This window comes from Bombus flavifrons, chromosome 12 (genome assembly GCF_040668555.2).
Source record: "Bombus flavifrons isolate JBK064 chromosome 12, iyBomFlav1_principal, whole genome shotgun sequence".
NCBI lineage: Eukaryota > Metazoa > Arthropoda > Insecta > Hymenoptera > Apidae > Bombus > Bombus flavifrons.
In genome coordinates, this window is record NC_138453.1 from 7,764,998 (window position 1) to 7,790,564 (window position 25,567).

The following is a 25,567-nucleotide window of genomic DNA, read 5'->3' on the forward strand; positions in this document are numbered from 1 at the left end:
ATTTCGAGTCCTACGTTTCCAAATTGCGACAGTTGTTTCTAACGAATGAATGAAGATGACTTAACTGAACAATTAATAGACGTATTTCACGAACGTGCACATTCCCGCAGGAGATTGTCGTGTTTGTTCAGACACGAAACTTCTGCAAGGCGCGACCCGTTTGTTTGGCTTTGACGTTTCATGATTGCATTCACGTCTTTGTGTTGCGTAACGTTCCCAACAAATGGCCGCGGAAAAGATTTATCAACTAACATAATCACTGACTGTTTCGAAGTGATACAAACCTTATGATACAAAATTTGGCAAGACGAGATGTCCAAAAAGATTAAAAACATTATTCTTATTATATTCGTTGGAATTGTGAGGTTCATGGCAAACAAAATGCTTGCCAATTTTTTTTTTAATTCAATTATTAATCGACACAAAGAAAAGTCGTGCTTTTAGAAACTCTATCGTTTCATTTTTTAGATTATGATGTATTTTATGAGTTAAAAGCTAAACCCACAATATAGTGCAATTGAGATTATAAAAAATGATCTATATCTTGACTTATCGTCAAACAACTGTTACTAATGTTACAAAGTCATTTGTAATGAGGCCTATAACTTCATCATTTGATTAAACATCATTTTTCTACGATTTAATTCCAAACATATTTATAAGAATTACGTATTGTAATGAATACTCTGTTTAGAAAAATTGGAATGTATCGAAGAGAAATTAGAAACGCTCGAACAATCCATTGTTTTCCTGGGAGAAGAAAGGTACGGGCAATATTCGTTGTAGCCTCTTCGATTTTCGATAAAACGTCAAATCACCTTTGTATCCTATAGAAAATATTTCAACGATTAAATTTGCATCGAATTCGAAGTCGATAGATACTTCCGCATGATCGAACAGTTTAACGAACAGAAACTACACACTGCAAAACACATCGTAGTAATTCATCGTCGGCTCGCAGGGTTTCACGCGTTCCACAACGGGTCAACGAGGCGATCTTTCACAACCAGATAATTTTTCCCCTTCTTGTTGGCCCGTGTCATCGTCACGAGTTTTCAAAAATGATTTATAAACTTATTTATCGAAAATCCATAAAGCGTCCAAAATATGGAAGAATCCCGTTGAAGAAATCGCGTTTATCATTCCACTTCTGAAACATGAACGTTGTTCCACGAAGCTCCGCCATAACACATGCTGTCTACAACCTTTTCAGTAATAGATCGTTACGTTCTTCCTTTTCCTTTCATCCATTGTACAATAATTTTTCTTTGCCCGAATAACCAACTTTCTTCCCATATATTTCGTTTCTCGATTATCCGACTTTAAACAGTCGTCTCTGGCCTGTTTTCTCTCTAATTGCCGAGTAGCCGTTGGCGTGATTGCAATCTGTTCCGGTCGTTTTAATACGAAAACGTCGGAAATCCGAGCGTTGAACGTGATATTAAAATTCCTTGGTTCACCACTCGACTATTTCCCTCCTCTTCGTCGAATAGCAAATACCAACCGACCGACGAAGAATACGCAATCAAAACGACCGGGCGAGTATAAAAAACGTCCAGAAAGGTTGCCATTCGAATGAAAGCTACAATTCCAGGCGAGGCTTGGTTATCCCATGTTTCCATCCTTTGGGAACGTTATTTTATCCCGTTGCCTTTTTTTTCTCTCTCTCTCTCCCCATCGTCTAGAACGACGAGACGGCAAGATATCAACGACGAAAAATAGATCGGTCGGGTGTAGAACGAACCTTTCGAACGAACACTTTGGGACAAACGTTTCGCACGAATGAGAGGGAGGAACGTTCAGAAGGAACAGTTGGAACGAATATTTGGAACGAACACTTGGAACAAACGGTAGGTTGTTTTCACGAAAATAATCGACCACCACGCTTCAATCTTGTTTTACAACCGTGCACCAAGTGTTCTTCCTATAATTGAATATCTCGTTCTGGTGTATCGGTGCATCGAACATCTCGAAGAGGCCAGGAGTTCTCTGGTTCTCTCTAACTCGCTACCGTAACACGATTGAAATATGCAGAATACGGTGTTCCGCGGTGGGAACAAATATTGGACGCTCAAAGTTTGGTATCCTCTACAATAGGTGAAATGTAGATACGTTGGCAAATGACATGAATGTACCTATCAAATAAATTCCAAGCTGTTCGGTATTTAAACTTCAAGAGCATCAATTCATCACACCGCCGCACAGCGTTGGATTTTATTTGTCAGCTCGAAACAATACGTGCTTTGTTTTCTTTACGCTCTTTTGTTCCTTTTATTCATCCTCTTTGTTTCAGTAGCCCAAAGTAGGGTTTTATAGGTGGGTAATTGGAGTATTATACTCTTTCTTTCTCAAACAACAGTTCGTTTTGTTCGAAGTTTTTATTCTTCTTTGGAAGTAGGATACGGATTAGGAGTAGCCAAGGGAATGTTTAGAAATTGTCAGGAACAGTCGGTACTCTCTTCAGTTTCCTAAGGAACTATCTGTACGGTTCCCCGCCTTTATTTTATCGAAAGCTGAGGCACGTTTCTCAAACGAACACGACGAAGATCCACCAGGAAATAAACTTTGAAAGAACAAAGAAACGCGACGGATCTTGGGACACGTCTCACTAAAGGATTCACTATGATTTCGTGTCGCTTTTACTGGCAGATGTTGACGATGAATACCAATGCAACTATTTAATCGAATCGTGTAAAATATCTTTTGTCCGATCATCTCCATCTAATGTATTTTAATGTACCTTAAAATAATAAAAGCTTAAAAATTTTCAGACATTCAGACAATTAGGATGCAATTCGACCATAAAAATTACGATCAAAAGATTTGCTACGATTTCAGTAAAGTAAAGCTTTTCAATTTTATTATCTCAGCTTTCTCGCACAATAATTTACAATTTTACAATTAGAAAACTGACTGATATCCTTAAGTTTATTTATCAAAGCTGCTGGTATAGACAATTACATAGTTCAAGTTTAAAAAATGTACGTAATATCGTTATTTTTCTCTGCTTTTCAATTTACGGAGTTCATCAGCATGGTTTTCAAGCGGTTAATGTAATGAAACATACTTTAAAAAGTTCTTTATCTTCAGACCGCTCGTAAACTACGAGTCAGATAAAGGAGGTTCTTCTAAACTCACGCGAAGATTATTAACGCTGTTGCCAGCAGAATTATCCAAAATCCGGAAGTACGTCAACGTGATAGTGTACTTTATCCGAAGAGAAGATTATTCTTTATTTTTATAACGTTAGAACTATCAGAAAAGTCAAGTGATCAATTCAAAATTCTTCGTAGAGAAATTTCGTAAATTTACAACGATCCATTTTAAAGAATGTTGATCAATTCCAACTTGGTTCTTTTCCTTGTATTATATATTTTTTCATCCTGATTCCTTTAATACGAGTTTCATCTAATTCTATACGCGATCCTCGTTAACAGATTATTTGCGTTTCTAATCTTCCAATTTCACGAGAACATGCTAATCACCGTCTCTAGTCATTGATTTGCCATTAATTTATACCTTTTGGAAAAATTGGTATACTATTACCGCAAGTGCATAAGGCAGCTCAAATGGTTCCGTACAATAGCGTATATTGCCTATTAAAGATGTTAATTTATATTTCGCCGGCAGGCTTCATTTAATTACTTAATGGAGATATTGAAACGTCATATTGACATGCAATCTCGGTACTGCGCCGAATATCTAAATTTTGTGGCGTACTAACCACATAAATGTTCTCTGGAATAATACCGCAGTCTAAACAACAGAACGTACACTGGTGGCAATGCGCAACCCTCTATTGGCAGTTATAGAGGGTGGATCAACGCCGTCGACGGTCAAGAGCAGCCACTTTCTCAACTTTACGATCCTCCTACTCGACGTTTACCCATACCCTGGTGAAAATAGCTTTAAGACTACCGGAGGCTTCAGTTCGATATTTTTATGGGGACCACCCTCAAGAAAGACGAAAGTCAACCTCACCGTCACACTAATTACGCAAACATCGCTGATGATTCAGTTTCGTATCTAAAACTGTTCTTTCAATAATAGCGAGAAATTTATTTTTACGGCTCGTAATTTAGTAAACAATAGTCGTGGACTATATAACGATACATATATATTTCGAACGAAGTTTGTTAAAGGTTACATAGGAAAAATATGATAAATGCTTTTTTGGATCTACTTGATGATCAAAAGGAAACGTTTTAATATAACAGTAGAATTTTAGTGAAAGTAACGATTTTTCGGATTAAAAGAAATCTCGTTTAGAAAGATGGTTGAAGGCACTGTTAGGATGTGACAGATGTACTACAAATTAAAATGCATTTCTAGATTCGTTAAATATCAATTAACAACAAGTCGCCTGTTATCTGAACGTTCGTATTCACAAAGTAAATAACAATTGATTAAACTGTGTCATTAACCATTTAATCGGAGTTCTTAACACTTAACTCTATTCTTCGAACGAGCCTTTCGAGACGCTTTAATTAAACGAAAAACCAGTGTTCCCTATTCACGTGACTTTCTAGTTAGCTCTTTGTACAATCTAGAATGTATTAATTAAGCCAGAAAGCGTAGAATTTGCTTGTAACTTTTGTTGTAACGTAACTTCCTCGGATGTAGAGACGGCGTTTTTAATTTACCCCCGTCACGATGCTAAACCGTAAACTCATTTCGCTCGCGTTTCCTTCGCCCATTGTTAAAGGTACGTAAATACCACTGCAATAAGAAATTTAATTCGATATGCCATTCCCCCACACGTTTCATTACGTTTCGAATTTTCCATTTTCGCTTAAAGATTCTACAATGTCAACGATGTCGATTTTGATAAACTGGTTGAGAAAATCAGACGTTTAAAATCAATTTATTAACTATAGAAATGATATTTGCTGAGGGATAACCAGACAGAATTATTGGAGCGGCTTATTCGATTTCTCGAAAAACATACAGCCAAGATGTTTCTATATATATTACATATTACATATTAGTTGATTGTCCGACGAATACAAAGGAAAACTCGAGCGAACCTAACTAATCCTTCTCCTCGTTATGGTGTAGCATAGCCGAGCTCGTAAGAGGGGTTAAGAGGCTTAGGTTCGACTTTAAGCCTATAGACATAGTTCCTCAAATCAAATTGTTTTTTTTAACGGTGTGGTAACTCCGTGTCTTTTGTGATTCTTTCGAAAAGACATCATCATCTTACTAGGATTAAATTTGTTTAACGTCCTCGGAACTCCATTTTATCATCTACCTTTACAGTGAACGCGTCAATCGGGAAAGGATTGATGGATTGAAAAAATTGCACTTGCGTGCGATGAATGGCGTTGACGCTTGACGACCAAATATCGTGACATTTTTCAGTTTAAAAGGACCAACATCTTTCTCAATTTCCCGTAAACCTCTCTTTTTTCGATATAATATTCAAAATATTCGGACGTTGTGTTGTCACGAATTACTCAACATTTTTATCCTTAAATATATGATTTTTTAAGTTACATATAAAACGTCTAGACATTAATAATTTATGTGTCATAAAATCATAGAGAAATAATTTTATAGGCCTGTCTCGTTTTTTTTTTACTCGCGATTAAAAAAAGAAGCTACAGTCGTTTGAATAAAAATTATTTTATATCGTAATTTTGAATTACGTACCCGAGAGATATAAATACGTTACCTGATGACAAATTGAAACAATTGTATTCGAAATCCCAGAATTTCTGGATTTTTTCTTCAATCAAGCTCCAAATAAGAGAATTAAAATATAGAAGATTAAAACCAGCTGCGCCACGGTAATTATAATCAGTCCGGTCAAAGAAGCACCATTCATTCAACAGAATTATTAAACTCCAGAAAAACTTGCACGAGTTCAGAGTTTTAAAACGTTCCAAGTGATATGGTAATTGCAGTTCTCTCAGACAATGATGGAAGTATTCAATTTGTTAAATTTTATACACACTGTAACCATTTTATCCATTTATTACAATTATCCTAATACGATGAATAATTAGAGATCAGAATTCCGGGAACTAGTTCAAAGGATAGGTTCCAGTACAATGGATATCAGTGAAGTTGGGTGAGATTAGTAGTAGAAACCGATATTAGTCAGACGGAAGACAAAAGCGCTGACAGTGCCGTTTAGCAATGAAACAGGCGATTCTTTGTACCCAAGGGAGAGTGGACACTCGAAGACTGTAAATACTCGAAGACTGGATTACCTTCTCCTTTTCTTTCTTATACTGCAATTTCATAGAAACCGAGTCTGTAAAATAACCTCGGTTCTCTCATGCTGCTCTTATCTTCATATATTCTGTTGACCACAGATAGGAAATTTTGTTGCATACGTATATCGTCCGACTATAAAGGTAGGTAATACAGTGGAATCTCATTTGTCCGAGCAGGGACCATGGGATTTCGGATAATCAAGCAGTTCCAATGAAAAAGGTTCACCAGCTAATCCTCTCTATTTCTTTTTATTAGTTTGGTTAATAGGAACTGTCCGCCTTGCACAATTGAACTAATGATACTTTACAAATAATGGATAATAATAAATTATAATTTTAAATGTAAATTTTAGAAATTGCACGTTATGCAATTATCTTATATCACGTAAAACTGTGAAATTGTAAAAAATACATCAACAATTTGCGAATTGTCAATTGGCTACTAGCACTAGGTTGCTAAATTATTCTGTACGGAAGAAAATTGCTTCCGCATCGCATTCTTCTGCATCTTATTTACTTTTATTGTACTCGACAAGAACAATAATGCGGCGAGCAATAAACTCGATTGTGAATAAGTCTTCAAAATGAAGTCTTAATCGAATATTGATTGAGAAGTGTAATCTTTTCTGATGATTTGGAATTATACAGTCGCTGGAAAAATAAGACTATTTCCTTTCTGTTTCATCTCTATTCATGTTTCCAATCTCCATGATTACTGACCGTTTACTTCGTGCGTTTACACTTAATATAAGATTTAAAACAGTACTATGTTTAACTATTTTAACAACAAGAAAGGAATCAAGGATTTCACCAATCGATTTGGCCGGTTGTCTGCAATTAGCAATTATTTACAAATTTAGCAAGTGCAAATGAAACGAATAACGTTGCATCGATTCGATCATGTGTCCGATGCATGATTATTTTGCCAACGCCCCAATTAGTAGTCCCCATGCGATTTCACGATTCTTCTTCTACGTAGGAAAACGATCATCGGAAGTCGTTAAAACGTTCCTAATCTTGCGCTGCTCTTGATACGAAATCCGAGTTTTTTCTCGCAATCTGCTCTCATCCATACCATCCACGTGTAATCCAATTCAATTTTCGTAACTCGCGCCTTTGAAATGATTTTACAACTCCCGGGTATTGTATCTGGTAGAAGAACCACGTAATAACAAAACCTCTGCGAAATAACAACGTATTGTTACATCAGCGGGACGTACGTGCATCGTCTCGCTGGTATTGGAAAGAATCGCAGTTTGATCATTTCATTTGTGCCTGTATGGAGAACCATGAAACGAAGTGGAGCGGTGCAATGCAACGTTTTCAGAATTTTCCGCCGCAGTAATTAATCGATTTTCACCGGGTTTTATGAAAACCTGTTAGGTAACACGCGTGGTATCGTGCAACGCATTCTACACGTGCCGTTTTAAATGATACACGAGCAATTAATTATCAAAATATCCAGAAAATGTGGCGCTGTGAAGATTTCCATGGCAATTAACTTGTGTTCAGGTGATACTGGGAAAATTGAAAATATCAATTCGACGAATCAATATCAACGATGTAAATTATTTTCCCAATCGAGTTCTATCTTTGCTCTGCAAAATTATTCAATTGAAAATTAACTCGCGTGCTTCATGACGATCGTGATAATTCTAAATCCACAACTTTTGCGTTGTTCTCGGTGTAAGGATTCGAATATTCGATCATTCGACGAAAATGAATTCTGCTCTGTTATTTTGAGCGCTCTTCGCCCAAACTATATTTCTCTATTATTAGAAAATTTATCGAAAGTGAGAGAGGAATTATTGTCAATAAGCGCGTCCCCGTTTCAATATACTTTAATAATTTTTCCAAATAATTGAAAGTTCTTTTTTCTCGGTTGAAGTTAAAATAAAATTCAATTATCCAAAATTTAAACCGCAACAAAGTTAAATTGCAACGTAGAAAAAGCTCGAAAAATAAAAATTCTCTATTAGTTGCTCTTTTAAAACAAATAGGCGCGATTGTATCGATTAAGCGAAATTTTTATGCTCTGGGGAATGACGCCGCCACGCCAACCAACTTGAAAATCGATAGTCGAAGCTTAATGACGCTAATGATATTCCACCAACGTACGTAGCACGTTCCACAAAGCTTCCTAGTTCAATTTATGCACGAAAAAGACTGTTACATTCTCGAACGAACGAAATCGATATTTCCAAGCGTGAATCACATCAACCAGAGAAACTGTATCTATGCAGAATTTTATTAACTGCAGCCGTGAGTTGAAAGATAGAGAGATAGAGAGAAAGAGAAAGAAAGAAAAATGGAAAGGAAGAGATAGGGAGATTGTCCAGAAGTATTTTAGATTGTAATTTCCATTCACGCTGCTAAATTGAACAACAGCCTTTTAGTAACAGCTGCCATGGACGGTAGTAAATTGATTAAACGAACGTTTTCTTCACGCATTCCCGTATCTTCATATTCCTCGAGTTTCATCTCGTTATTTTTTATGCGAATACTTACAGCTCGCCAGATTGTTGAGTACTTAACCATCGAATAACGATCGTAATTTATTTTTCCACGTAAAAGTAGCTTGGAAAAAATATTCTTTGTCCCCGTTTTCTATTATATTACATCCTTAAAGTTTTGAAATTTCATTCAAAACGTACACGAAACTTTTTTCGAAATTAGCAGATTCTGTTCTTTATGCAATCATATTTCGTCAGTGTGTATGATGTACCTTTGCCAAAATTACGAGACACTGAGTGATCTCTCCGCTTCATTAGATATTAATTCATGAAAAATGTGAACACGCGTTATACATAAACTTTCTATAGCCAGGCCACTGTATATATCCTGTCTAATCCTATCACGGCCGCTATCGCACTTAGCCTCATTTAATGATCCTAAATGTCTTGGGCTTCGATTTACGAGGTGCTAGCTCTGTCTTCCCGCGTATGGGTCCGGTCGTGGTAACGGCTCATCATCGGGAATAAATACCATTGTAACGGGGTATCCAATCTGGCCAGCTTGTGATTGAAACCGTGTTATAAAAGGGTTTATAGTCAACCGGCTTTTATTAAATTATTTCTCCTTTTCCAGACGCGTCTCGTCAAATTCGTTTGGCCAAACTGTATCTCGCTTCAAGGTTCACGCGTATACATACACCACGAATAAAAATATAGAGTGATCATAAAATGAGTGAGAGTTGAAATTTACACGTTTCGATTGTACGTTTCTTTGCAGAGGTAAGGATTTTGGTAAGTGTTTTTTTAGAATGCGAGCGATATCAATAAACGAGGAATGATATCACAATAACGATGCAATCGCATGGATCTTTTCTATGAATTGGAAAAGTATTAGAAACATACAAGAAGGTTAGGTCTATTTTGGAAAACAGTTAACGAGCTCCAGGTGGGAATTGTCGTGACTCTATCTATTAAATTTTTTTCTAATGAAAAACGAATGACAAATGTTTATATTGTCTGTGCGTAACACATTATCGTAAATTGTGACTATATCGATAAGAGTCACTTTCGAAAGCTTTGATTTACCATTTTGTTGGTACACTGTTTGACTGCTGTTCCACACGGATGAATGTTCTTCCATCTTCGAATGAGATTTCGCGCCAACCGGGAAAGATAGCGGCGTTCGAGCGAATCCCAGCGTGAAATTGTTGGATGATTAAAGTGGCCGGAGATCGGTTTACCGGCTCTCCGTCGAATTAAACGAGACACTTCCAGTTTAAGGGATGATTCAAAGTTTGAACAGTTTCATTACACCTTGTGTTCATCCGCTCTGAATATCTCGAGTGGGTAAAATAGTAGATAAGTGAATTCAATCGACAAAAGTTCAGTTAGTCGGATATTAAATAAAACTTCCGTCCAACAAGTAAAGTCCAAGTGAGTGAAATCCTGCTTCTACTTCTGCAGTTCTATTTCTATTCCCAGAAATCTACTTCCAAACAATTTGTCTATTTAAAAACAGAATAATATTTTCGAATAATTTCTACGCTTAAAACTCCGACTTTATGACACGTCGTTGAACCACTGACGATGATATAGATTTTTTAAATCTGGAGCAGGTTCTTACGTACGGCCTTAATTGTAGTTAGATCATTTAGTGACCTTACTTAACGCTTTACGACCCTACTGAATTGTATTTCACCTATTACACCTATCGTAAACTGTCTCAAAGCTGAATGACGTCAGATCAATTGGCCCCGACGACTCTTTTTTTAAGAAAAATGTGCATTATTGCCTACGTACACATTGCTAAGGCGATAAAATCGGGAGAGAAATTTCGAGAATGTAATGAGTGAACAATGGCCACCTTGAAACTATATCAATTGCACTCGAGAGGCGATGAATCGTAAATTCACGTGAACTATCCTTTGCAAGCATAAATTTGCTTAAATTCCTTTGCCAGAGGATTGTATACATGTTCGTGTGTAAACACGAGCTTGCATTGTCTTTCGTGGATCGAGGGACGCCAATAATCAAGTATGCTTTTACTATTATGCAGCTCACAAAAGACCCTTGCCTATAGCAAAGTGCCTGAAATACTCGAGTGTATTCCTTTTTCCACGACATTCGCGAGAATGCGCTCGCCTGGATTTATGTCGGCGCCTACTTGATTAAATTAACCGCATAAAATGCTCGCACAATTCCTTTGAATATCCTTCAGTTGTGTTACATCCTTTAGGACATTTTCGTTCCAACCATTATTTTTATTGCTAGGAAATTGGTTAAATATCTTAAGGTGAGATTCTCTCGTGTAACAACAACAAGAGTAGTGATTATTATGAATTTTTTTTTTTAATCTAATTATCGGTCACATGGTAAATACTAGGACTTTTTAAGATGTAAATAGATAGTTTTGAAGTACAGATGTAATTTGTTTACTTTATTTTTAATTTAATGATAATTATTTTTCGGGTCATTATTATTTCCGTCCTCTACGTTGAGGATGTCTCTATATAGCCGTCTTTGTCCGGATAATCTCCTCTAAATTCCTGTGATCTTGGTGCTTTTGCAACACTAAACGCAGAGGAAACATTGCGACACATCTACTATCGTTGCTATTAACAACCAAAGTTTCGCTCAAGCTCCTCCTACTCATATTTTCTACGATACTATACTTACTCGCGTAGGAATTTAGTAACGCACAATTGATATTGTTTTCTACGGAATTAAGAAATTTCCAGGTTCTCTTCTCTGATGAAATCTCCACATTGATTTTGTTAAGGATTAAGATGGACTGAAACATTTGGTCAAAGCGAAGAGAAGTATCGTTAGCTGGAAAATCTGCTACCGGAAGCGATACCGGTGGAGTTATAAGCATCTAAGCAACTCGTTACGGTGGAATCATGCAGGCACGATAGAAAAAAGTATTACCACGAAAATCCACGAGTTCGGTTAACGAGGTCACCCAGCACCGCCGTTAACGTTTTTCACACGACAGAAATGCACTCTTTTACATTCTCTTTCTTTCCGTGAATCGTGAATTTTTATTGATGGCGGTTTTATATAGCGTACGTGAAGGTATAAGCAGCGGAAATCTCATTAGATCGCTCTTGGCCCATGGTATCCAAGTCGTTTCGAGTTGCTTGTTAAAGTGCCGCAACAATGCCGTCATCTCTTTGTCACCTTCTTATACATATACTGTTAGCTCAGCTTGAAAATAGATAAAAATCCATAATTGTTATAAAACACCGTAAGTGCAATAATTAAAGTTCTGATAATTCCAACTAAATTGTGCCTATTCTCGATTACCCGACTTTCCACATGTTCCATGTTCTGAAATATACAGATATTCTAATATGGCTTGGTTCCGAGCTATTCTGATTGAATTTTATTGAACTGAACGGTATTCTACCGTAACTGATTCGCAGAGATGCATCTCTTTCAAAATTCTCCATTCATGACTATCCGAGAGATTCGCGTACTTTCGGATGAGGCATTATCTCCATATAAACGGCGAGCGATCTTCAAATTGCCTTAGACCGCGGATCTTTATGCAAATTCATGTTTTGATGGACAGAATCAACGAATACGTAATCTAAATTGAGATTTGTTTCCCGTTGCAAATATTACAACGGCTACTTTACTACCACATATTTGAATATCATTGAGTTCATCCCCGTTAACAAATAGAATAAATCAATAAACTATTGTGAAAGGCAGTATTATTCTGTCGTATCAATGGAATGTCGAATGCAATACAAATAAATGCAGATAACATTTCCTTAACATATACGTAACATTCATCTTCCTTATCCTGTTCCCATAGCATTTCCCTAGAAGAGACACTTTAGCTCTCAGCCATTCCGAAAAACACGTATTTCCAGCGTGCAATTTCCTTGAAACCAGACGTTTCCATGCTCACGGGGATCATTTCCCCATTTACCTCCGTGTTCCGCTCTATTTGCAGAGAAACTTTCACTAACGCGAATTTCTTTTACAATTTCCAGGGCACAAAGATTTGAGAAAGGAAGCTGAGCTGAAGCGTTTACGGCTGTTGGCCAGTGAAGACCACGATTAAGATGTGAACCACGACGATTCGTTTCTGCAACATACGGGACCACATTGTCTTTGTCCAAAGGAAGAACGAAATCGAACGTGTTCATGGCTCGGACTACGGTTTCCCCGTCTTCGCTCTTATCTTCGACCTCATGGACCACGCCGTCCGTCTCGAACGTCCTCAAGGACACTTTCGGGATCGCTTCGACCACACATTACACGAGCATCGAAAAGCAAACAAACGCGGAAGAAAAGTACACGCCGTATGAAGATCGACCGGAAACATATTTCGTGCCAATCGTGTTCCTGCTGATTCTTGTGATCGGGCTTACAGGAAATGGCGTGCTCGCGCTCACCATACTGCGCCACAGTAACATGAGGAACGTTCCCAATATTTATGTCTTTTCGTTGGCGCTCGGAGATCTCTTGGCACGTGTTTATTCTTATTCTAGATTTATTATCGATGTTTTAGCATCCCTAAAATTCTCTGCTCGTGAAAACGATCAGTCCCTTTTCTTTACGATGAGATTCCTCCCTTCGATGTGCACTCAGATATTTCCCTTCCCTGCGACATAGTTTCCTAAAAGGTTCATCTCTTAAACTGTCTTCGCGCGATCGTTGCTTGTCAAACTATATGTGCGTTCAGAGTAAGAAAATGTTCGTCATGTTTGAGTCAGAAAAATGTTCGAATACTGTGACGAGTAAAACTTGTTCAATTCTTCTTACTGACTTGCGCAATTCGCAAATTTAATTACAGACAATGTTTAAGCGATGTACGCTTGAAAACAGACTATTCAAACCTTCCTTTGTGGCAAATATCGTGTATATTGACAGATCGACGACCGTAGTTCTCTACGAGCATATAGCTTTCAGCCATCAAAAGATCAAAAGGAAAATAGTCGATGTTAATATTCTCAGTTGTAATTATCACAATGTTTTATCGCTCATTCGATTAATTCTCATGTAATAAATATCTCCTCGTAGACTCAGACAACTCTACCATGGGGTTATTCGAATTATTTTCTCGTTTCTGATATCTTTTTTTTACTCGGTCTAAAGCGTATGATATTTTCTCATTCTTTCATTAACATATCAAAGATTAATAGTACGTCATAATAGACAACGAGTCTACTCTATTATTCTATGCGAAATTCAAGATTCAATTTTAGGATGTTTAGTTGATTCAACTAACCCTTGCTATTACAGACAGTTCTCGTTAAGCTGAGATTCCTTTTCTCCTTCAGATGTTTTCTGTTTTCATTTCAAAGAAAGAGAGACTTATCGGTGCACAATGAAGAGTCTCAATGAATTCTTTCCTTAGTCAGTCGAAATTTTATTCAGCTTGGAGACTATTGTTCGAATAAAAACGTTATTGACGATTCTTTTCTGAGACAATGATTCGATATTGCGCTGCAGGTGATTCTTACGTGCGTACCATTCACTTTCACCGTATATATTGTGGATTCTTGGCCTTTTGGACTCGTGCTCTGCAAGGTTTCCGAGTGCGCCAAGGATATCTCCATCGGAGTCTCTGTCTTCACTCTAACGGCACTATCCGCGGACAGATTCTTCGCTATCGTCGATCCGATGAGAAAGCTCCACGCCTCGGGTACGAGCTTCGATTTCCCATTTTTCCATCATTCTGAAATAGAGATCTTCGCGATGAAAAGCAAGAGCACGGAAAACGTTCGAAAGCTTAAGCGGCTATTCTACCTATTCTAATATGATATATTATAATAATATTCATCAGAAGACATTTGTAAATGTCACCGAAACACGAACAAATACATGTGCAAAATATCCAAGGAAAATATTGTACAATTTCTCTGTACGAAAGCACGAAAGAACAGCTAAAAAATATTAAAATGCGTTAAGATTAAAAATACTTCAAGTAGGAATAACAATTTTTCCCCATCTCCTTCGTTTAATTCAATTGAAATAATGTATAAATGTATAAAAATAATGGAATACGGAAATAAGGATAATCGAAGTTAAACAAAGTTTCATAGTCGATTTTGATAACACATATATTTTTTACAAGATCCTCGTCTCGTACTGAGAACGTTTTCCGCATTTTACGCCGCAATTTAATATTCCGTGGGTGGAACTATGTGCGCACCACGGATACCAAAGGAATTTATATAAAGTGAAATACGCGAATTTCGTTTGCTCTTGGATAGAAAGATATTCTATGGTATCCGCAGTGCGCCATGAAAAGAAATACTCGAGCGAATATGAATACAGATGTGATCGATGAAATCAGTCGTTTCCGACTTTCACTGTTCAAGGTACAGGAAGACGAGCAACGCGTTTCACGGTGATCGTCGCTTCCTTGATTTGGGTATTAGCCATTATGTGCGCCATCCCGAGTTCCTTCTCTTACATCAGGGTTTTCAAAGTGAACACCAACGTGACCTTTCAAGTGAGTTCGACTAGCATCCATAAGATAATTAATTTTATCGTTCGTGCTTCAATGATCGATCGACGAAACGTCCAACACGATTTTTCTCCATTTATTCCTTTCCAATTTCCCTTGTTCGGCATCATCAGACAACTGCTGTTCCACTGTATTGTCCAAATAATTTGCACCCATCTGATCGATTCGGGAGAAGGTTTTTACATTTGTTATATGGTGTTCAATTTAAAGGCCTGCTACCCGTATCCTGCGGAATTTGGACCGAATTATCCGAAGACGATTTTGGTCTGTCGGTTCTTCATATACTACGCTGTGCCGCTTAGTATTATTGCTTTCTTCTATATTCTTATGGCCAGACATCTGATTCACAGTACTAGGAATATTCCTGGCGAAATGCAGTGTCAGGTGAGTGGAAAAAAAAGTTTTAAATGTGGGCGATAAAAATGACCATCTTTTATTTTTGGAAATGAAAGTTCGAAGAGCTCATAATTAAACTGCAAAGAGACAAAAATTTGCAATGGTAGTTTTCGAGATAAACTCCTCGATTTACGCAAAACGTTAAAATATACCACCTAATGAACAAAAATTGCTATAATCGTTTAACCAAAATGTAATAGGAAAGCTAAAAAAAAAAAAAAGACAAATTGCCAGCAAACACGGGGATGTGATAGTGATCGAAGTTATCTTCTTTCAAATTTTTCATGTTCAACTGAGGACAAAAATATTCAAACATTCACCTCTCGAATTGTTTCAGAGATAAGCGATACGCTTTAATTTACGTACGCCATTCAGTACAACAGCTAGAAGTCCTATTAAACTCGATAAATATCAACTCGGCTGTGAACACAGGCCGAACTTCATTGATTCCTCTCGACAATTTTCGCGTTTCACGAACTTGGAACTTAATACGCAACCAGGGGACTCGTTTAAAGTTGCCAAGAAATATTTACTCGTTTCAGTAAAGTTCTAGCAAACTCAAGACAAAGTTTTCGGTTATGAAAAAAATTTATTCAACGAGAAAAAGTATAAAAGAAGGGGCCATATTTTTTAATAATATCATACACGAATTTCAGAAGTGTCACAATTCGAAACAATTAATTTCCATATTGTAAGAACCTTACGGGAAATTACAAAAATAACATTCTATCGAATAATATTAATACGATAATTTTGATATAATAAATTTCTTTCTTAGAGTTTAATCTACTTGCTAAAATTATTTGTCTAATAAATAATGTCTCGTAAACTTCGAAATAATTTCTCGTGCTTTCTGTGAAACTTTTTGGAGTTCCGTCACTTTTGAAATACACGCGCAATATATTTTGTATCACTTTGAAACTCGTTTGATTACAGCTGAAGCAGGTGAAAGCTCGTAAAAAGGTGGCGAAGATGGTAATGGCGTTCGTGATCGTTTTCGCAGTATGCTTCTTCCCGCAACACGTGTTTATGCTATGGTTTTACATCCACCCAACCGCCCAACAGGATTACAACACATTTTGGCATTATTTCCGGATTCTTAGCTTCTGCCTGGCATTTACCAATAGCTGCATTAATCCCATCGCATTGTACTGCGTGAGCAGCACGTTTAGAAAATATTTCGACAGGTATTTTCTGCATTGGCAAAAATATTATTCTACAATTTAAGAAATATACGATCGATCCATTTTTAGTTTCATAACGTTGCTTTATCAAAATGTACGAAAAATCAGTTCCCATTATTTCGAGTAATATTATCCTCGTTTCGCAAGGAATTATCGTTCTTTCGGTATAAAATATTGGAAAAGCAACTAGGAAAAATATTTGACACCTGGCGCATGACTACGAACCGATCCAACCTATTTCCATAAATTTTCAAGAATCCGATAAAAATTGGTCGATTAACAGGATAATCAATGACGTTTCGCATCAGTTAATCACTATATGCAACCACAATTAATTCGTTACGTATTTTACGCTCCTCTTTAAAAATCAATCCTGGCTCAACTCGTGAAAAATTATAAAACGAATCGTTCGTTGTCATGAATATTTATTGCCGGATTGAGATATGGTTTCGGATATACTATCGGACTATCTCGTTTATAGCGATACTCCAAACCTATCCAATTTTCGATTGAACGCTCAATCATATATATTTCTCAAACTTATTTTTGCAAATTCGATGTGCCAATAATTTGATCGAAAGTTAACGATACATTAATAAATAAGAAGCAGCACTTACTAACTTTTCATGAAATTATAGAAAATTGTATTTTATCTGAAATTATAGGAGATGGAAATTTCTCACAAAATTACGTGAAATTTTGTTTTCATGAATTTTTATGAAATCATATGAAATTCCTTTATTAGGAATTTGTATGGAATTATATGAAATTGATATTTTATGAAATTTTCGCAGTATTAATTTAAATCATTTATTAAAAGACATAATAATAATGATATATTTTATTATTTCTATTATTTTTTAAACAGATGTTCAGAATTAAAAAATAAGGGGAAAAGAAGATAGAGATAGAGGTTTAGTTTTTAACAATAATTTGCATACTTTCATCTCTAAATACGTTCCAATATTTATCACTCGTAAAACCCCTCATGAACGAATTAATACGATCTAACGAGCAAGCAAAAGTAGGCGAGTATTTCATCTTTTCTTGTTAACTTTAAGCAGCGAACGTTATTGCAGCCAACTAACAGACTAAAGTCGTTAAAGTGTAACAAACTTCGTTGCAGGTATCTGCTTTGTTGCGTGCCGAGAAGGATCCGCAGACGGCGTCGTTGTTCGTCGGACTTGAGCTCCCGGGGACGAGGTCAAAGTTTCTCGTTGATAAGCTCCAAAAGGTACGATTCTCGACGCGGTCAACGAAACACCATGCACATGTCCATCTTTGGAAACGACACCAGGACCAGTGGCCCGATCAAGGAACAGGAGACGACCATTAGTCTGACCGCGTGTCCTAACGGTATCGAGGATGGACTGAAAAGCCAGCAAAATTCCACGACGGAGCAGTCGAACATTCGCGAATGTTCGTTAAACTCCAAGGACTGAATAATTCAGCGATTTTTCGCAACCAATGATCACGCCCGTGTGTATTCTTTTCATTTGGAAAACACTATTCGTGTCGATGGTCCAATAACTCTTAAGCGAAGACCACAGGCGAAAGATATATTAAGTCGCATTTCTCACATTTCTCGGGAGAATAATTTTGAAATTCGGTACATTGTTAGAAATTCGATGTCGAGACTAGCTCTTCATTTGGCTCTGGGATTAATCCATTAAGAAGCAATATTTGCTATCGATGTCGATCAATTTATTTATTGAATTTCCTTCTTTAATATTATGGCTGTGAAAGGGAACTCTAAGAATTTCCTTGATACCTTTTTCGTCGTTATTTATTGCATCCAGAAATATGAAACAAATGCTTGCAGTTCCTTTTTGCAATCACAAAATGAATTTTATGGAATTCAACGTTGGATCTTAATGGATTAAATCGACCAAACGGCTCGACATCGTAAATTCTCCAAAGGCTAAAAATCTTTGAATCTATCAAATTATTTCCTTCCTTTGAAGATTTCATATTAAGATTTCATATTTAAGAGATCCTTTTAGCCACTAACTAGAAGCGGCATGATAACATCAAAAATGGACTTATCATATTTTTCCCCCGCGTTCTTAAAGTCTTAAGCTTTTAGCTTCAATTTCTGAGAGAGAGAGAGAGAGAGAGAGAGAGAGAGAGAGAGAGAGAGAGAAGTAGCGATCGTCCACATCTAACGCATCTGTCATTTCCTGTAAATTTTCGTCCAATATCTTGTCCCTGGAATGCACCGATATCGTCGAAACTATAGCGCTAGACAATTATTCTGTGAACTCGTGTGAAAGTATGATTTGCAGGTACAAAGACTGCGACAGTTGTACGTTTAGAGAGCACCGATTTTATGAATAAAATTCTGACAAGTAATCGTCGACGTTATTACCTAACCTCCGTCGTTTTTCTATTTTCCTTTCCAACGTTTACAAAGCGAGGTAAAATGGAACGAAACGAAAACGAAATAAAAAGTGATAGACCCATTAATTTGATTTGAAGACCCACGTATCCAGCTTCATCCGATATCTCGTGCTTTCGTCTCGTTTCATCGACAATTTGATATTTGATCGCGGACAGTACAGAGCGATCGAGGAAATACTCGTCGTTCCTGCACAAAGTGTCGTTTAAAACTCAATATAAATCTAACTTCGGGGCATTGGGGGCAGCAACGGGCATCGATTGCTCTCTGGACAGAAACGAATCGTTTTCTCGCAGGATTTGTCGTCGCTGCACGCTCGGCACAAGAATCGACTTCGAAAGTCGTAGAGTCTTCTAACATTCTGTGTCGTAATCACTTTCCCATTGCACAACCGTCTTGCAAGCTGAGAGAAATGCCCGACAGTGATGTATTCAAACGACTACGACGATGGCACACTTATGAATTCTTATATTAGATGGAGCAAGAGGTACAACACGCCCATTTCACTTTCCCTCTCGTTTCTTTGTTTCTTTCGTATTTTTCGTTGCATGTTCCCGATGCTTCGCCGTATTTGAAGAACGACAGGCTAATTTAACGGATCGATTTTGCGAATTCCTCTGTGCAGACTGGCCAGACTCCATCAACGTACTCTACGCATGTATCAGGAGAACGAGTATATGCATCGCGACGACAAAGGTCCGTAACCGAATCGAGCTAATTTCAATCTTCCGTTAATACGTAACTAGGTTAAAGACCGATCCAACCGTACTTATTACATTAGCGTAATCAGGCCATTGTTTGCACGATGCGACGGTAAATTACACCTCATGTCCTTTATTCGTGGCAGTTCTAGTTCTGAATTTTTGAGCAATATAGAATCTGCTAGAGGAACTACGATAAATGAATTGTATCCTCGGGAAAAGTTTAGTAGCGAAAGCGGGATGAATGAATTCTGTCCTCGTGAAGAAGTTAGAAGCGGAAACACAATGAATGAACGAACTTTGCATTCATCGAAAATTGCCGAAGTATAGCTACAAGGGATAAACGTGATTTCTCTTCGTCGAATACTCACAAGTGTTAGTTTCTTCTTGTATAAAAATTAAAAGATTTTCGAGGAAAAATTTAAGACAGATTTCAAAGATATATTGCATTCTAAATTTTTATTACACCTCAAAATCCCTTTATGTATTGTATACTGTTATCGACAAAATAGCTATAAATTTATCAAATTAAGTAATAAAACGCGTAATCCCAGAAATGCTGCGCTACGGAAAAATCTCGGATTATGTAAATTGGAATTTAGCATATGGATCAGTACAAATATTATTAGCGACGAAAGCTTCGTTAACTAATGTCTTTATTATAAATATGATATATCTGATCTATTGATTGCGTCGTAAATTAATTTTGCTTCCGCTGTCGATCTTAGAATCGATAAAAGTACTTTTGCTTCGTGAAAAATTCGCTTCAGAAACCGAATGTTAATTGAATTGTCAAAATATTCTATACTGTTCTAGAATTCTTTGTCTCTTGCGTCTCTACGTAGTAGATTTGTACGTCTTTAACGTGACAAAGTTATAAACGTCATTAGTTACCTCGTGAGACATGCTCGAAATTGTCGATGAAAATTAAATTTTATGTCGCGCACGTAGTTTGGATTTCGCATCCGTGTGGAATATTTGCATTCGTTCGGTGTTAAAACCGAGGGAAATTCGTGTATCAGAGATGTTCCTTGCATCGAACCCTAGCAACGTGGCGTCCATTTCTACCGTTAATAAAGGGAACCGTTGTGACTGTTTAATCTTCGAGCAGACAAACGATCTCGACAGAGAGCGAGGAGGTGAAAGCTGACGAGGAATTCTGCTGGAAATGCAGAGGTGAGACCGCAGACGCGGACGGCGACGCGGCCTCGTTCCCTCACATTCAAGATCTCTGTCCCGCTGACAGGAGAAGGATAGCTTTGCTGGTTAAGCAGTTAATTAAGTAAATTTCCTCTTCGGCCACTTTGTGTCACCATACATCCGTAATTAATACAAGAAGAAGTGTTTCCATTCATTTTCATTAGCATCCTCTTATATCCCAGCAACGACATTTACTTCTTTCCCAATTTTTGTTCAAGCTTCACTCTTCAATTTCTCCAAATACTTTATTCCTCAATTTTTCATAGAACACGTTATGGTACAGTCCAGGGAATTTTGGTAATTTTAATCTTTAATCGGTATGAAGTAAGAAGCTTCGAGAATTTATTTCGGATTACACCCTCGTTTATAAGCATTAAGACAAGTAAGAAGAATAAAATAAAAAAAACCAACAAAGTAAACCAATTTTGTAAATTTTGTAATGAGATATAAAGTATATATACAGGATGAGTCACCTAAGAGTTTAAACTGAGATACTGATAATTATCTCGGAAAATGTTTCAGATAGAAGTCCAATGGTTTCTTAGTATATTAATCGATGCAGTTGTAGATTCTCAAGAGAAAATTATTAACTTACTTATGTCAACAAATTATTAGTTTAGTAGATATTTTAACTTTTAGATTGTAAAACTTATCGTATGATAAACAAGGAAAAACGCGAGGAACTGCTACCGTATTTGGTTTTCTTGTCTTTCATACTGTAAGTTTTACGAATTAAAAATTGAAGTATCTAGTAAAAGAACAGTTTCTCGACATAAGTAGGTTTATAAGTTTCCATAGAAAATCTCCAGCTGCATCGATTAACGTATTAAAAGCTACATAATTCGATTAAAAAGAAACAAAGTCGATCTCCACATGACTTTTATGCATACAAAGAAGCTCATAACATCCCCTTGATGCCATTCAATTTTAATCTAAAACATTTTCCCATATAATTTATAGTGTGGAAAATATTTCACCTTAAACTCTTAGGTGTCTCTCGCTGTATATATATATTCTATATTATAACAAAAATCTGATTTATTGTAAATAGTAGATCCAAAATACCCTGTCGTTGATATTATGAATTAACACGTTGAAATAAATTGGTATTTATTTTATTATTGGCTTAGTATCCAACGTAAAACTAAAATCCATTAGAATCTGTCAACTACCAATTTATTAATCTCACAGAATAGATAAAAGATGATACCTTTGGGTATCTACAGAAACTGTAGAATTAATCTCAATTCCCTTCTCAGCCCATCAGTAAGGAAACCGGCATGTTACCATTTATTTTGTCTTTTATATCCTAAGCCGCGAAATTTATTTCTGCTTCAATTCTTGGTCGACCGATATTGGTTAACTCGGAGCTTAAACAAACATCGATTGCCGCGACGAATAAATCTTTATCGTAGGATCATTCAAACACTTTGTCACCCCATTTTCATTTCTTCGTTTCTGTCGCGTTCATTTCGTTCTTTCATCGATCCTCAAGATATACAGTGCGAATAAATTACAGCGTGCGCGATTACTTCCTGCAGTTGGTAATACCAGTTGGACAGTAACGGAGAGATTTATCACAAGAACTGATTAGAGAGTCAGCGATGGCTATTAAAAGTTTGACCGTGTAATTCGTGTTGGGCGTTCGAAGATAACCCTTGGGAACGATCGCGCACGCCAGACCTGCATCAGTGATTAGTCGAGATTTTTCTGTGACAATCTGCGTACTACGAGTTAGACACTGAGATCTTAATTAAGATAATGACGATTATAGTGGCTCCGTTGCTTTTTGCTTGTAAAAACAAAAACTAGGAAGGTGGAGTTATCTGAGTCACCTAAGCTTCGATCTTTTAAAATTTAATCTCGAACTTTACACAGAATAATCAAGCTTATTGTTCGCTATGAATCACTATTAGTCCTTATAAATAGCGTTTGCAGTAACGAAGAAATGAGAAAATATCGTGTACGCTTAGATCTAACAAGAAAAAATGTCAAAAAAAGAAAATACATATATATATATATATGAAAAGTGATAAGTATAGTTGTAAAAACTTTTTTCATTTCGATGAATATATTACATTTCACTGTTTTCTCACGAGCAAGTTTAGTAGTCTGGTTCCAAATGTGGATCGTTTAAAAATTGTTCGTAATCGGATTTGGCGAATTACAAGGCAAACTATTTATTTAAGTGGACTCGGATAGCCCTACCTTATTTGCCAAATAGCAATTATAACGGCTACATCGTGGAAATTCCGCTGTGCGTGAAAATAAAAGTTAGCAATTGAGAATTACGTAATTAACACGGGGCAAATTAAAGAGAGAGAATTTTACGAGAATTTAACACGCGATCTCTTAACTTCACACGTACAAAATGGGAAAAGACCAAGTTCTCTCTCGTTTGCCGCGGTAAGGTAAATCGATCAGAGTTGAGACGCATTTCACGCTCAAGTTACGCGTGTAAATTTTCGCAATTCCCTGCGGTGTTTCAATATTCCGCGAAAAGATAGGTAAGTTTTTATGCAGATGCACCAAAGAAATGCGCGATGCCAAGTCCGAGCTGATAGTGAGCGAATCCGAGAAGGAAGCAATGAGGCTGCAGTACAAGAAATCCCTTGACCGCCGCGAAACCGAGAAGGAGCAATTAGAATTCCAAGTAACGCCAATTATTCTTGAATTCCTGTTTTTCCTCTCCCTTTTCTTTTTTTCCTTTTTCCTCATTTTCGTCGTTTATTTTTTACTTATTTTGATATTACAAATCTATAATGACGTTTAATGATAAAGGAAAGAGGTTTAATCCCTTCATAATGTACTCGAGTGATGAAAAATTCAGAATGAACGACTCATAAGACAATTGGGAAACTTTATGAAAAAGTCACCTATGAATTTATGGTAGATATATTCGTAGGGACCCTTGCCCTTTAGTCTTCGTACGCTGCCAAAAAATATCTTACGATTAGGGAGACAAATAAAGTAGTGGCCGCTTTATTGGAACAAAAATCATCACGTAAATTGAAGACATTTCTAACGAAAAAGAGTAGTGAAACTCAATGAGTAGATAGTTATATCTTAATCATAGCGAATGTCTTAGGATATGAAATTTCTAATACAATATGGTGAATTGAAAACCATAATGATATAAGTGAAAATACTGAGAATATGAATTTAATCACTTATTTCATTTCTTATAAGTATTCCTTCAGTTTTATACTTGATTAAAAAGCGAAGACACTGAGAATATGAATTTAATCACTTATTTCATTTCTTACAGGTATTCTTTCAGTTTCATACTTAATTAAGAAGCGAAGATACTGAGAATATGAATTTAATCACTTATTTCATTTCTTACAAGTATTCCTTTAGTTTCATACTTAATTAAGATATAATTTTACACTCTGCCGTGATACGTTAATAGGTATAATGAACTTCTTATATTAATAATCGCGAACATTGTTCTATGAAAGATACGAACTCACTTACACCACTATGATTTCTATAATCTACCCAAGTCACTCCTGTATCACACTGTGAAAGGTTTTGCTCTCTAATGAGAGAAAATGCAAGGCTAAAAAATAAGGGGCCAAGGGGAAGAAGAAGAAAAAAAGTCGATTGTGATAAACAGGAATGTGGTGTGTAAGTTTTACCCATGTCGGTAATATGTGTCTGATAAGAACTGAGATATATGGTTGGCCCGTGAAAATAGGGTTTAACTATGGATTAGAGTCCCGATCTTTATTTGCAGTTGGTCAAGTAACTTTAAATCAAAGTTCATCTTCGTTTGCTATACATATAGCTTTATGAGTCTACCTACGGTGTATCGACACGGTATAATGTAATGGATTGGGAAAACTTGTGCAAAAGGATCATGCTCCGCCAGCTAAGATATCGAAGTATCGATTCACTTTCTTCATTAACCGTGGGCCATAGTTTCAACTGAACTTTGAGCCATCAGACCAACAGTACACGGGAGTCCCTAGATTGATTTCGCTTTATCCAATTGAAATTGTTTCGGATTCGTGCTCGATGCAGTTTAACTTCGACGATCCAGCGAGGATCGATATATTCCGCGTGACGTATTCTGCGTTGGTCGTTCGTTGATTGAAATGAAAAGAGACAAAAATGAATGGAAAGTAGAAGCTTAGCAGAGGTTGATACGATGATCGTTTGGTTTTGGTAGAAATTTTCACGTTTGCTACCTGAAGGTACCGTTAACATTCCACTTGCAATAATTTTCAATCGATTTACATTCTCACATTTCGAATACTCTCTTTTAGCATTCTAAAAATATAAATATTTAGGAGAGAAACGTCGGTGTTGGCTCAATTGGTGGATCGGTGACAGTCTTACCTCTTTGAGCAATTTAACCCAGTCTGTCTCTGATAGTTCAATGAGCATCACGCTCATGGAGATGCCACGAAAGTCAGCAAGTTGGGAGTGCAAGAGGCAACTACACGCGTTTACAGATTGCCAATGTATTGAGACACTGAGTTGCGTGCTTGTGACAGGTTGTTTAACCAGAACGATCTA

At 36.8% G+C, this 25,567-nt stretch overlaps 1 protein-coding gene across 3 annotated transcripts in view; it reads left to right on the forward strand.

The window, feature by feature from the left end:
• Positions 1–19,098, forward strand: part of LOC138185581 (neuropeptide CCHamide-1 receptor-like) — a 40,363-nt gene extending 21,265 nt beyond the window's left edge. For 2 of the 3 annotated variants that reach the window (XM_069124626.1, XM_069124625.1), the window contains exons 2-7: positions 12,679–13,156; positions 14,144–14,336; positions 15,016–15,149; positions 15,375–15,548; positions 16,497–16,747; positions 17,871–19,098. In XM_069124626.1, coding sequence (XP_068980727.1) covers positions 12,833–13,156; positions 14,144–14,336; positions 15,016–15,149; positions 15,375–15,548; positions 16,497–16,747; positions 17,871–18,186 — 1,392 coding nt within the window. In that variant the 5' untranslated portion in view covers positions 12,679–12,832 and the 3' untranslated portion in view covers positions 18,187–19,098. The remainder of the gene's footprint in view (positions 1–12,678; positions 13,157–14,143; positions 14,337–15,015; positions 15,150–15,374; positions 15,549–16,496; positions 16,748–17,870) is intronic. The other variant, XM_069124627.1, reaches the window with a different exon arrangement.
• The last annotated feature ends 6,469 nt before the right edge of the window (positions 19,099–25,567 follow it).